This window comes from Phaethon aethereus, assembly GCF_964289735.1.
Source record: "Phaethon aethereus genome assembly, chromosome: 18".
NCBI lineage: Eukaryota > Metazoa > Chordata > Aves > Phaethontiformes > Phaethontidae > Phaethon > Phaethon aethereus.
In genome coordinates this window covers 1,823,456-1,838,003 of record NC_138594.1, presented here as the reverse complement: position 1 = coordinate 1,838,003, position 14,548 = coordinate 1,823,456, and the positions used below count along the sequence as shown (strand labels likewise).

The window sequence follows — 14,548 nt, the reverse complement described above, 5'->3', positions numbered from 1 at the left end:
AATGAGACTCATTTCGCCAGCAGCTAAAATACTTTAAAAACATTTCAGTGTTTTAAACGTTGATTTCTAACTTCTAAGCTCACTAGCCTGTGCATAAATATAAGCACAGGCACATATTCTCTATAGTGAACCATCCACTGTCCACTCAGTGGACAAAATACCAGCAGAAGAACTGGATAGGATTTGGGAACTCCCTCCTCCTCTCTCCTGCTCCTTTTCCATCTCCAAATCACTCCACAACAGACAGCTCACAGATGAGTTAATTACTACATCTTGGTTTAATTAGAAATAATAATCAAATAGAAATTTTCTGGTCCTTTATGGTTCCTTGAACAAGCATGAAGTGGATGTCCACACCTCTGGGTTCATCAGCAGAGCCCAGCACTGACACTAAGCCTTGGGCTGGAGCACTCTCAGGCCGGGCCAGCACAGGGGACTGGCAGAGGACATCAGGTCTGTCCACACTCCTGTGCAGACACGCTTCAGCAAGGTATTTCGAGAAGCATTGCTCCTCTCTGCAGTCCCATACCATGTCTGGGGCTTTTCAGTATCTTCACAACGGTGTCGTTCAGTATGCAACAAGACAGTTTTCAGGGCAAGTTTGGCTTTTTATTTCCTTCCCTCCATCTCTGCCTTAAAAATCACCTACCTTCAGGTCAGGGATCCCATACCCTTTCCTCAAAGTGATCTGGAAAACCTCCAGAGAGCTGATGAAGGCTGCCAGTCTGGTCAGGCTCTGCTTGCCGCTTCCACCCACGCCAACGAGGAGAGCGTTTCCTCTGGGGGACTCCAGGATACGGTTGATGCGGCAACTAAATTGAAGCATATAAAATCTCTCATTAATAAGAGTATTTTTCTTTTTCTCTGCCCAGTGCTTTTCAATACATATTTTATTCACTAAGAAATTGTATTCTGAATGAGATGAAAAATGTCAATCTAAGAGACATGCCAGCAATCAATCCCCATCTCTGCTGAGACCTATACAAAGGACATAGCTGATGAAAAAAAAAAAAGTTTGGTGGCAATTCAGACTGTGTCCAATTTTTCTTCCACCTGCCAATAGTTCTGTCCTGCTGGACAGAACTATTTTAAGGTGAAGGCCTGGACACCTTTGCAGGGAGGACAAAGGAAAAAGCACATTACATCAACATGCGAAAACCGAGAATAAAATTCAAGGCTCTGATACACCTCCCCAGTATCACAAGCATTTGGGTTCATGTTCAGGTGGAGAGTTCTGCTCCGCATTAAAGCATATTCATATATGTCTAGAACAGCATAGAAACATGTCTGGAAAACACAATCCATGCTTCTTATTTACCCAGACCACTACTACCTAAGAGTGAGATTTTCTCTGAAACTGAACTTGCTACTATTTCCCAGGTCTGTTCACTTGTCCTGTCTGAGAGTCACATGGTGAACTCTGCCTGCCTCCAATTTGTTATCTTTAAGCAATTGCTGACATCCCCATGTGTTAAAAAACCCTGAGTGAGGGCGGTTCAGAGGTTCCTACCTGTGAAAACCTCACTGTCCTGTCTCTTAAATGCAAGCACCATTCTCCTCTCCACATCATTGCCTTTATTCAGCTCACTTAACTGAGTATTTTCCTAGACCAATCTAATTAATTTCTCAAATAAGACTATAAGAAATACTGTATTGGTTTATTACAACTCAAGTATCTTATAATCCATGTGCAGACTCTCGCCAGTTGTGACATTATACCCAGAAAAGCACTCCAGTTTGTGCAGAGAGCTTTGGTGTTCCTTGTTTCAATTCTTGAGGCTAGCTCTCCCTGAAGACGACAGCGTGGTCTCCTCCCTTGATAAGCTCTCCAGGGCTCCGTGCTTTGTGAATGTGCACAACGTGCCCTGGATTAGGAGGTGACTGACAGGTATCTCCCACTTCCTTACATAAATTAAGTTCTTACCTTTTCCTTTTTTTCCTTTTTTTTTTTTTCCAAATTAAAATTTTCAGCAAGTTCAAGCTGACATTCATAAGCTGTTTGAGATGGAATAAGCTGTGTATTTCAGCAAAATGCAATTTCTAAATGCAATGAACGAAATTCACCCAGCTCAAGTGAAAATCATGCTGAATATTTAAATTTCGCTTTCCTGGTTATTCTCAATATTAACTGGAGGGATAGTTCCAGGTTTTGTCGGAAATCCCAATTTATGTAAAGTGCAAAAGGAGCACAAGATTAACATTACTGTCACCTTCCTGCAAGCAATGCAAGCAGAGACGCCTCTGGACATCAGGTTGCACATGGCTCGTTAATACAGGGGAGCCAATGCCCATAGTATAAGGGAAAACGTGCCTCGGCATAGCCGGCACACTGCACTGCGAAAGTAACAGGTTGTTGAGGTCTCAGAACAGAAATGGTTAAACAGCTCATTAAGAGGAGTAACACTTTATTTTTTTTATTCTTTTTTAATTTGCATGAGAGTGACTGCATTAGGTTGCCAGGTCCAACGAGAACTGAAATCACATGCACTGGTGTGCAGCGGGACAGCAGCTTCCTCCTAGCTTAAAGTCACAAATCTGCACGTCTTGACACAATGTTTTCATACAAAATCAGTTAAAACAATGATTTACAGGGCAGGTCCATCTTCTGAAGTGATCTAAGGCCAGGTCTGTGTTTCAGCACCCAGAAATGAGTCTGTCTCCGCTGCAATTCCCAACAAGCTTTTAAATGGTATTTGAAAGCTGGAGGTACACCTCATCATATATACCACAGACATGTAAATAGCTTCATAACTATGAACTGGAGGCTTGCTATTTTCATATAGTCCCAGATGTCCAATTTCCAAAGGAAATCCATCTGGACCTCCAGGCATTTAAATGCAAGCAGGATTTTCAAAGGATCAGAGCAATTTAAATGCCTCAATCCATTTAAACTACTAACCTGAATGTACATAATCTTGCTTTATATACATTCAAAAATCCCACTAAGAACCTGTGTAAACATGGCTCTAAACCAGTTGTGAAAGCATTTGGGGAAATCCCAGTATAACTAGTTCTGTAGCTGCCTGTCAAGTGAAGACAGTAAAACACTTGAACATTGTCACGTACAATAAATGTTTGTGCTGTATGCAGAGCATCAACGACCGAGGATATCATAGCAGCAACCAGACTTCAAAATAACCACCAGTGTGCAGTCCCTCCATCTGACAGCCCCAGCCATTCTCATGGTTTCAAAAGCGCCCTCCAAACACCGGCTAAAGAAGCAGTGCAGTAGTTGTGCTGGACATGCCACACAGGCAGGTGAAGCTTCTGCACACCTCTAGTTCCATCAACTATAATTAAAGATACCTACATCCTCCAGGAAACTCCATGGAAGCAGTCTGAATGGATAAATGCTATGATGAGACCATAAAGCCAGAAAATCCCCTTACACATGGCACATAGCATCCTCAAATAGTACCAGGTTCATGGCAGCATTGACTTCGTTGTAGTTGTCCAAGGCTTCCACAAGGATCTGGTTCAACTCTTCCCAGGTTGGAACTGGCCTATAGCTGGGTTCACCAATGCCTTTAGCAAAATGGCAATAAACATTCATTTGCTTGGTCTGCTCTAAAGTTTCTTCAATATCCTGTCAAAGAATAAATAAATAAATATGCATATAACAAGTACAGGAAAAAAAACTGCGGCTCTATGCCATCTTTCCAAGTATGGTGTTCCAGCAAATGCCTTTTTAGGTCCATATAGTTGCACCTGCATGTTGGAAACGGGGGAAGAGGGACAAGAGGGAAGAAAGGAAAAAGGTGCAATACTGACTTCTTTTGCTCTTATAACTTCTTTGCGAATCACAGAAACTCAACTGATTACCTTAAGAAAATGTGGCCCCAGGAAAAGCCTCGCAGCAACAGCTGAGGCATCAGGCTGTTGCATGGACAATGATTACCTGGAGGAAGACGCGCTGTCCGCACGACTTATCCCTTCAGTGATACTTGTGCGATTCGTATGGCAGCGCTGCTGCATGGTCCCAGGCTGGAGGGAGAGCGGGCCGAGAGCTTTCATTTGAAAGGGATTTTGGAAAGAGGGAAAGCACCAGGGATTTGTGCCTGCATTTCACTTTGCTCCCAACAAGACTCGGGATCTGACCTTTCTCCTGCTTCTGCCACATGAGACTTAAAGCACTTAAATAAAGGAATTTAATTAATTCCCAGAACCAAAATCGCCTGTCCTGAGAACCCTTATGGACTGCATAGGTTATCCAAATTGCCACATTGGCAGCCCAGAATACAGATGTCAGAGATTTTGCTCCTGGGCTTCCATTAAGAGCATTGCCCTCCGGGCAAGTGAGAGATGGGCAGACCTTGGGTCAAACTCTGCTTCCCAAGGAACTTTCTTCCTGTGAGCATGTACATTATTATCAGAGTTATGAACCTCAACACTTACGTCATAGAATTTCTTCACCATCTCCATCTGGATTTTATCAAAGGTCCCATAATCCCTTTCTTCAACCATCTTATCCCGGTACACACGGTTTGACTCATGCAGGTAGAGCTTCACTAGGTCTTGGGGTTGCTTCAGACATTCAGGAGTAGAGAACAGAAGGCCCTGTGGAGAGCAGAGACAGTCAGAAAACCCCATCTGGGACTAACCTCACCCCCAGCATCCAGTCTATCATGCAAAATGGAGCTGTATAACTCTAAATATGAAGTTATTATAGCAGCCCGCAATTGAATTTCTGAATAAGCCCCTACTCAACAGCCCTTGGAGAATGTGCCCTTTTTTGACCCAAATTTCCCAAAACAGTTTATAATTGTTATACTCATTTTGATACCACAAACAGCATCCCCGATGTAGCCTGGCTGGGCTGGTGGTCCTCATCTCAGCCGCAAAGAGCACGCAGAGCCAGGCACCAGCCCAGACATGTGGCTTTTTGCATCCCCACACCACACCATGGGTGCTTTCTCAAGAAGAAAAAATAGTTTGGAAATTTTAATGGTGATTTTTTTTTTAAATCAATTAATTTTAATTAGGTGCATTCTGCCTGCAGGAAATATTAGTTGCTGTCTGCTTATCACAGTATGTTTAACATGAACTCTATTAAAATGCATAAAAGAATTATATTTCCAAGAGGTGTTGCCTATAACTAAGCCTATTAACAGCACATAGGGTTTTCAATGGCATGAATTAAATAGACAGCTTTTATTGCTAACATCTAATTATTTATACATAAAATATAAAATGTATTAAATGCAACATAAAGCAGTCCCTCTCAGCTCACTGGCCCATGGCTCAAATCATTTGGGTTTCACAGCTGTCATTATAGCTGCCAAATTGTTATTTTATTTATTTCAAAAAAAAACTTAGTGAGAAGAGCGGACAATTTGAAGAGGGAAAGGCAAAATCCATCAGGTCCTAAACTGATTTGGGGAAAAAAAAAAAAAATTCACTCAGTCGCTCTAAAGGCACCCCAAGCCACTAAAGTTGTTGTATTCTTGATGCAAAGACATGTAAGGCTACCTTAGAGGGAAAAAAATCTACACTTGATAAATCTTTATCAGTTTATTAACTTAACATCTGACTATCTCCTTTTTCACTTTGCAGATCTGACTCTCCTTGCTCCTCCCAGCGGAGCTACCAGGCTTTTCCATGAATGCAACCGGCTGCATCCCCAAAGAGCGATGGGGACGCTCTGTTTGTGAGGTTGAGCTTCCAGGAGATGCCACAGTGTCTATGGCTGGGACACATGAAAGATGCATGATCGTGGGTCACCACATCTGTGATGGATGTGGTGCCAGCATGCAAAAAAAAGCTCCAAAAAATGGATAATCCCTTGCCCTTTGCCATGTCAATGCAAGTGTTATCCAACTGGCTGTTGAGTCCTCAGGCTGTATTTCAGCCAAATCTTTTAGCTTCTCCTCCTCAGCAGAAAGGCCAGGAAGCCCCCCCCACCACACCCAGGCTTCTCTAGGCAACAATATCAAATATCATGTTGTTGTCGATAAATAGCAAAATGCCAGAAAAGGCTTTCGCTGAGCGAACGGCTGTGCGCGTCGGGCTGTGAGGTGATTGCTGCCACCCCACCGAGGAGCGTGGGGCCAGGCTGCGGGGGAACTGCCACCCTCCAGCCGAGACCCACCAGATCAGGGTTTATTATCGGGTAACTCTGAGTGACAGGCTCCTCAGCAGATTAATAATTGCCCGAGGAGAGGATGCGTATTTGGCACGGAAACGGGGAAGACGCTAACCATCCCGGCAAGACTTGTCTGCTGTGTTTTCGTCATGCATCGACATGCCGGCGGAGACGGGCTGTCGCAGCTCTGACAAGGCAGGACCTGACCTCAGCCAGTTGCTCGCTTTCTTCCATGATCTCCATGAAAAGGAGAAGAGTGAAGGGCACCCGTGACCCCATCAGCCTGCCAGGGCATGTGTCCCCTCCCCGCAGGGCCCCGTGTGCTCTGCACCTACCACGGCTGCGCTGAGGGAAGCCCAGGAGATATTTCTGCTGCCTACCAGGGCTCTGCAAACGGTGACAAGTATCAGCCAGCTCACACTTCACAAGATCAGCACGCCAGCGGCAGGAGGGTTCCCACCGCGGCTCCGTTAATGAGTCCCAGCCTACAGCACTACCTCAGACGTTGTGTTATCACCATCCTCTGACTGGGAGCGGTCTCCAAAAACAGCCACACACCCCAGACAGCTCTCTTGAGTTGTATTGCCCACCACTACCATTGATTCCCCACAAAACCTCAGAAGTCTCTGCCAAAAGACCAGCTTCCAGCCCTGGTACTGCCCACAGTATCAAAAAGTCCTACATCACACAGCTAAACGATTTTTGGTAATAGAGCAGCTCTTCAGAGAAGGTATTCAAAATCAAATTATCAGATGGTCCAGTGGAGAAAGCCATTTAATTTTTTTCTTTCTCTTTGCACCTTAACATGCTTTCAGGGATATGCGTGGAGGAGATGTATGCATCAACTTTACATGGAAATATATTGCACATAGATAGCCAAAATAGAAAGAAAAGAGACCTCTGCACTTACAAGACAGTCAAAGACTTTGCATACTGCTATCTAGAGCATAATAAAACCCGTATTTTTGGGAAGCTGAATGTTTAGGATATTAAAAAAAAAGCACCAGAGATATTCAAGCCATTCTGGCAAAACCTGCAAAACTGTAACACGTGTCCGGTAATCAAGGTCCGAAGCAACGTAATGTGAATTCTGCTCACCAGGCTTGCTAAGCTGATAATTATTTCCACTCAAGCTCTGCAACCTGCACGGCTCCCTGCCAGCAGGCTGGCTCCCTCCTAGCGCTGCTACCCGCAGCCCAGCGAGCAGGGAGAAGCACCAGGACGTGCAGCACAGCTTTCCCTGCCCGCCGGGCTGGAGGGAAAGCACATGGGTGAATGTGAAGAGAGAGCTAACATGCTCCCATGGACAGGGCGATCAGAAGATGACAGAATACAAAGTCTCCCAGGCACAAAAAAGTAAGAAAAATGTATTACTTTTTCTCTTTCTTTACATTCTAAGTAACATTTTAAAAAATAATAACTTGTGCAGCATATTGACCCCCTTCTAGCTATCCTGCACTGTTGGACAAAGCACCCGGCTCTCCTCCTTCCTGATGTTATTCTTGGGGCTCCTGGGGCAGCCTCAGCACTTTGAGGACAGTGGTACCATGAAAACAGTGACAGACACTGTCAACAACGGATGAGAAGGCTGAGGTACTGAGCAACTTCTTTGCCTCAGTCCTCACTGGCAGTCTCTCTTCCCACACCTCTCGAGTGGATGGCCTGCAAGACGGGGACTGGGCAAACTAAAGGGCAAGAAGGGAATGCACAGGCAGGGGAAGCAGGGACAGGGATCCTGGGATGAGTACAGGAACACTGCCCAGTTGTGTAGGGATGGCATCAGGAGAGCCAAGGCACAGATGGAGATGAACTTGGCAAGGGATGCAAATAATAATAAGCAGGGATTCTACGGGTGTGTCAGCCAGAAAAGGAAAGTCAAAGAAAGCAACCCCCCGCCCTTGATGCCTGCAAGACAGGGACTAGAGGAGCAAAGTTTCTCCCACTGTAAGAGAAGATCAGGTTCGTGACCACCTGAGGAACCTGAACATGCACAAGTCTATGGGACCTGATGAGACGCATCGCAGAGTCCTGAGGGAACTGGCTGATATAGTTGCCAAGCCACTCTCCATCATACCTGAAAAGTCCTGGCAGTCAGGTGAAGTCCCTGGAGACTGGAAAAAGGGAAACACTACACCCATCTTGAAAAAGGGAAGAACTTTTTCAAGATGGGTGTAGTGAACTACATGTGAACTACCGACCCATCAGCCTCACCTCTGTGCCTGGGAAGATCATGGAACAGAACCTCCTAGGAGCTGTGCTAAGGCATATGGAGGACAAGGAGGTGATTGGAGACAGCCAGCATGGCTTCACCAAGGGCAAGTCCTGCCTGACCAACCGAGTGGCCTTCTGTGGAGTGACCACATCAGTGGACAAGGGAAGAGCTACTGATGTCATCTATCTGGATGTAAGGCCTTTGACACTGTCCCCCACAACATCCTTCTCTCTAAATTGGAGAGAGATGGATTTGGTGGGTGGACTGCTGGGTGGACGAGTAATTGGTTGGATGGTCACATCCAAAGGGTGGTGGTCAACAGCTCAGTGTCCAGATGGAGATCGGTGCCAAGCCTTGTCCCTCAAGGGTCTGTGTTGGGACCAGTACTCTTTAGTATTTTCATCAATGACATAGACAGTGGGATAGACACCTGCAGCAAGTTCCCAGATGACACCAAGCTGAGTGATGGGGCTGACACGCCTGAGGGACAGGATGCCATCTAGAGGGACCTGCACAAGCTCGAGGAATGGGCCCGTGTGAACCTTATGAGGTTCAACAAGGCCAAGTGCAGGGTCCTGCCCCTGGGTCGGGGCAATCCCCGGTATCAGCACAGGCTGGGGGATGAAGGGATGGAGAGCAGCCCCATGGAGAAGGACTTGGGGGTACTGGTAAATGAAAAGCTGGACATGAGACAGCAATGTGTGTTCGCACACCAAAAGGCCAACCGTGTCCTGAGCTGCCCAAAGCAGCGTGCCCAGCAGGGCGAGGGAGGGGATTCTGCCCCTCTGCCCCCCTCTGGGGAGACCCCCCTGCAGTGCTGCGTCCAGCTCTGGAGCCCTCAGCACAGGAGAGACATGGACCTGCTGGAGCGGGGCCAGAGGAGGCCCCAGCAATGCTCCGAGGGCTGGAATAGCTCTGCTGGGAGGACAGGCTGGGAGAGCTGGGGGGCTCAGCCTGGAGCAGAGAAGGCTCCGGGGAGACCTTCCTGCAGCTGCCAGGGCTGAGAGGGGCTGATAAGAAAGATGGGGACAGACATTTTACCAGGGCCTGTAGCGACAGCACAAGGGGTGATGGTTTTAAACTAAAAGAGGGCAGATTTAGACTAGATCTAAGGAAGAAATTTTTCACAAAGTGAGAGTGGTGAAACCCTGTCCCAGGCTGCCCAGAGAGGTGGTCGATGCCCCATCCCTGGAAACATCCCAGGTCAGGTTGGACGGGGCTCTCAGCAACCTGCACTAGTTGAAGATGTCCCTACTTATCACAGAGGGGTTGGCCTAGGTGATCTCTAACGATCCCTTCCAGTCCAAACTGTTCTATGATTCTATTATTCTATCATTACTATCAATAGCATGAGGGCCTTGAAACCAGAGTCCTATTTAAAGGTGTTGTATGAATTTTAAAATATGCTCTCCAAGGAGGATTGACAAGGGGCTCCAGCCACCCCATTTGCACCACGTACTGCTGTGATGGAGCTGCCCATAACCCGATGCTGGTGTCTGGCACTCTGTTAGGAAGAGAAATGTCTGTGAGACAGGAGGGGGAAGCTCTGAAACTGGACTGATTCAGGTAAGCAAATCCCAACCAAGCCCATGGCTAAGTCATGCCAAACAACTCCACTAGACCAAGGAACAAAATGAAGGTGCTGCTGTTCCCCCTCTCCAGCCACACAGCAGCAGGCAACACACAAAGTGCATTTCAGTGTTTGCAAGCCTGAAGTTTGCCGGGCTCTTTAGCAAATTCAATCATGGGTAAATATGAAAATCCATCCCCATGCAAAGGAGCGTGAAGTCTGCGAGCTGCTAAAGTCTTCATGGAGGCAAAGCTCAGCTGGAGCGAGGTGCACCAGAGCCACTGCTATCATCTTCCGTCAGGAAGAGAGGCCATTCCTCCTCAACTGCCACAGATCTTAATGTGACATGCTGCTTGAAAATCTTGTTAGAAATGGGAATAAAAAGCAAAATACAACCCTGCTGAGTCTATTATTATTATTTTACAGAGATGACAGATGTAAGTTAGAGCATAATACCATGGTAACCCTTTCAGATTGAAAGACAAACAGCAACAGGGCTTTCTCTGGTATGAGCCAGCAAGGAATATATTTTTAAAAAGCATAATCCACAATTCTGTCACTGCAGATAACTGTCTTCTTTAATCAAGGGTAAATTGCCTGGAGTGTACCAATCAATTTAACTCTGCAGTGCATGGTGGGACCCAAAGGCAAGAAAAGGTACTATAGATAACGCAAGGCAAAGTAGTGTCTGACTTCAACCACAGACAGGACCTGCTACAGAGGGAAAGTGATAGGTAATACCTTCTGATGAGCCCAAAGGCTCATCAGATTATAAAGGACTGAAGGGTGACCTTGACCCTGCGACAGTAACTTTAGTAACACTAAGTGACGCAGTTCAAGGACAGTGACCAAGGCTGCCATTCCTGCAGATCTTGCCTAATCCTGCTCCGGCTTCTTCTCGCCCATCATCCTGGACTGTGTTTTCCAGCCTCTCCTCAGCCTGAACGTTTCTGGCAAGATATGACAGCAAATTTAAGCTGGTTTATTACAGATAGGTTTTATGGTACTTGCTGAGCTTTCCATAACCACTCAAAACCAGCCCATGAGACCAGGGGATGATGATGATCACAACTTTTGAGGTTCCTTGTAATTCTTTTTCAAAATCAGGAAGAAGCATCCTTCAGTCCAGACCCTAGTGGGTTTCCAGGTCAGTAGTGACCTGAATGTGTTTCTGTGTTCATCAGAGAAACCATGCCTGGTGCTGGATTCCTTCTCCCCTTCATTCCCCTTTGGGGAGCCAGCCCCCCCACAGTGAGCATACATATATTACCCTGGTGCCACACTGGCTTATTTCTACATGAGGCCTGAACCAAAGTTTCACCCGGTGACCTTTGGCCAGCTGATGCCAGAGAAGCCGTGGCACCACTGAGTACAATGCTGAGACATTTAGTGTTGTCCTGCTGAAGGTGAAGCCCAGAGACAAAAATCAAGTGAGATAAAATCATTGTTAAATGTAGGAATACACAGAATTTCCCACGACCTTCCCAAGTCAACACAACTAGATGGTTCGTCTCATGGGACACCTACTCTAGAGCCAAGGGAGCCTCGAAAGCGACACAGCTCAAGCAGTTCAGACAAGACACATGCATGGGGCAGGCAGATACAACAGAGGAAAACACCTGTGTCCTTGTACAGCTGCTGGAGCCCAGGTGGGATGTCCTGACATGTTTCAAAAAGCACTAGATACCGAAGCTTGGACAACAGAGTGAATCCACAGCTGTGTCCCTGGCAGGGGGAGCTGGACAGACTTCTGGCCTCCCCAGCCTTGGATGAACCCAGATATCCTCACACCCCCAAATCTGAGCATCTTAAACTGAAGCCTAATCCCACCTTAGACCTGCAAAGTATCAATGTCTGACATTGATACAGGACAGTCACCTATTTCACTCATTTCACCTCCAGTGAAAGCACCTCAGGTGCTTCAGAAACACGGTTCCTCTGAGCTCTTCTCTGTGTTTCCAGGAGGATGAACTGAACTTGAACTACACACAGAAATGCCCATTTTTCTCTGCTGAGGGAGAGGACATGACTAGCCAGGCAAAAAGGAATCCCACTGAAGATGCTCAGATCCCCAGAGATGATCATTCCAATTACTCAGGACAAACATGAACAGTGCTTGACAAAGTCAACCCACTGCTGCCTGTCAAGCCTTCTACCCCTAGGAGTATAGGTTGCTCTTTTTCCCTTTGGTTTCACCAATACCTTTATTTGTTGTCTAGACAAATCTCTGCGGCATTTTGCCATCGTTTGGAGTGAATACCTCCTGGAGTCACCTTCAGTGGAACCCTCACACCAAACATTCACATGCATACCAGGTCCAAACTCATTCATTCTTCATTAGCTGCAGCCATTAAGATACAGGTTCTTGGAGTGTTTTGTAATGAGGCAATTAGCACAGGACTCCTTGTCATAAGAGCTGTCAGGCAGTTTTGACAAAGGGAGTCAAGCTGGGTTTGTAAGGCCCTACTTAAATGTTTAGGTACAGTATTAATATCTCTATGTAGTATGATAATGACAGAGCCACTGGACCGATTGCAAATGGGGCCGTTGTTAATGACCTGTGCAGAGCCAGCAGTATCACAGCACAGTGGCAACAAGTCTGGGGTTGGCTCCTCCACAGCTGCAATTTGTATAAGGTTTGCGCCTCTAACAGTTACCATTGGCTGCTTATATAATTATAGAATAGCTGGTCAAAAAGCAATGCTCAAATACCTTTTATATACACAGTTATTACACACTCGGTGTTTTATTGTTTGTCTGGGATTAAAAGGAATTTGGAAAAGGTGCCATGCACCGACCTACAAGCCTTGCAACCGATTCTCCGTCTTCCCACAGCCTAAGGGAACTCAGATTGCCCTGATTTGGGGCGGGGGGAGGGTGTTCTACCTTTCTTTTTTTTTTCCTTTTTTCTATTCTTTTTTTTTTTCCAGATAGCATCACATCAAGGGTCATGGACCAGATGGGTAGACGGCAAAGTGGGTGGAGAACTGGCTTGACCACCAGGATTAAAGGTCTAACTGGAGACCAACTACAAGCAATGTTCCTCAGGGACTGGTACCAGGGCAATACTGTTTAAAGTTTTCCTCCATGACCCGACCGTGCACTCTCAGCAGGTCTGCAGATGACACTGACCAAGCAGAGAGGTTATTACACCAAACAGAGGGACCTTGACAGGCTGGAGAAAAGCTGTGTAAGGTTTAATCCACTTTTGGGTCCCTAAGTACAAGAAAGACACTGATGTACTGGAGCAAGCTCCATGGAGGCCACCAAGATCATAAAACGGTGGACCACAGGACATGCAAAGAAACACTGAGAGAAATGGGCTTGTTCAGCCTGGGGAAAAGGTGAAGGGAAATCTTACTGCTGTCTACAACTACCTAATGGAGAGTTATAGAGGAGGCTGAGCCAAATTTTTCTTGGAGGTGCATAGCAAAAGGACAAGAGGCAAGAAACACAAATTGCAGCAAGGAAAATTCCTATTGAAATAAAACCATATAAACTTCACCATAGAGTGGATTTAGCAGTGCAACAAGGGCCAGGGAGGCTATGGGAGCTCCAGCCTTGGAAACATTTGAAACTTTTCTGATCAGCCTGACCTAACTTTGAATTTGGCACTGCTTGAGCAGGTGGTTGGACAAGAGAGCTTGAACTAAATTATGAATTTATGAAGATGTAATGAATGCAACACATGGAAAAGCATTCCCAGAGTCCAGAGCTTCTTTCACACTCAGTTTCAGGGAAAAAAATGTGTTCCAACAGAGCTAAAGAGGAAATCAGAAGATTTCAAAGACCCAAGAATATTTGAAGTAAAGAAGTAATCACGAATGAATAGCAAAAGGTAAGGAAGGATTTAAAGTAAAATTGAACCACAATTTAAATAAACATTATGAGACCCAGGAGACAGATTCTCCCACTCTTGCAGCCATGTGATAAATGAAAAGCCATCTGAGCTCCTGTCACTGTTTCTACCCTCTGGCCCAGCATCTAGATCTGGCAGGATATTTTCTAATATCCCACAACCTTTCCATCTTTCAAGCAGACTACAGTTAAAATGAAAGCTTCCCATTGAAATGCTTCTTTTCTCTCTCTCTGCCTTTCAAAACACGGATTAACTAGAAGCCAGGTTTTAACATGACCCACGTCTAAAGTCAAAGGCCGCTGATGTTTAGCTGAGCACAAGGGACAAGTCTGATTCCTTCTTGACACAAAGGAGATATTAACTTTTCCAAGGTCCTGTTCTTGGATTTCGCATTGCCTGTCATTACTTCAACTCTTGTGTGATGGACCAGACCACGAGGCACTGAACTTTCAGTATGGAATCACAGAATCATTAAGGTTGGAAAAGACCTTTAAGAACACCAAGTCCAACCATCAACCCAACACCACCCTGACAACTAAACCATGTCCCCAAGTGCCACATCTACACGTTTTTTTGAACATCTCCAGTGATGGTGACTCCACCACCTCCCTGGGCAGCCTGTTCCAATGTTTGACCACTCTCTCAGTAAAGACATTTTTCCTAATATCTAGTCTAAAGCTCCCCTGGCGCAACTTGAGGCCATTACCTCTTGTCCTATCACTAGTTACTTGGCAGAAGAGACCAACACCCTACAACCTCCTTTTAGTTAGTTATAGAAAGCTATAAGGTCTCCTCTCAGCCTCCTCTTCTCCAGACTGAACAACC

The 14,548-nt window shown here is 45.9% G+C and overlaps 1 protein-coding gene across 1 annotated transcript in view; it reads right to left on the bottom strand.

Moving 5' to 3' along the window:
* DNAH9 (dynein axonemal heavy chain 9) overlaps positions 1–14,548 on the bottom strand; it is a gene marked incomplete at both ends in the record, with an annotated part of 208,231 nt that overhangs the window by 124,259 nt on the left and 69,424 nt on the right. The window contains 3 exons of the mRNA XM_082008261.1: positions 650–812; positions 3,390–3,586; positions 4,396–4,557. Of these exons, the coding sequence (XP_081864387.1) occupies positions 650–812; positions 3,390–3,586; positions 4,396–4,557 (522 nt within the window). The remainder of the gene's footprint in view (positions 1–649; positions 813–3,389; positions 3,587–4,395; positions 4,558–14,548) is intronic.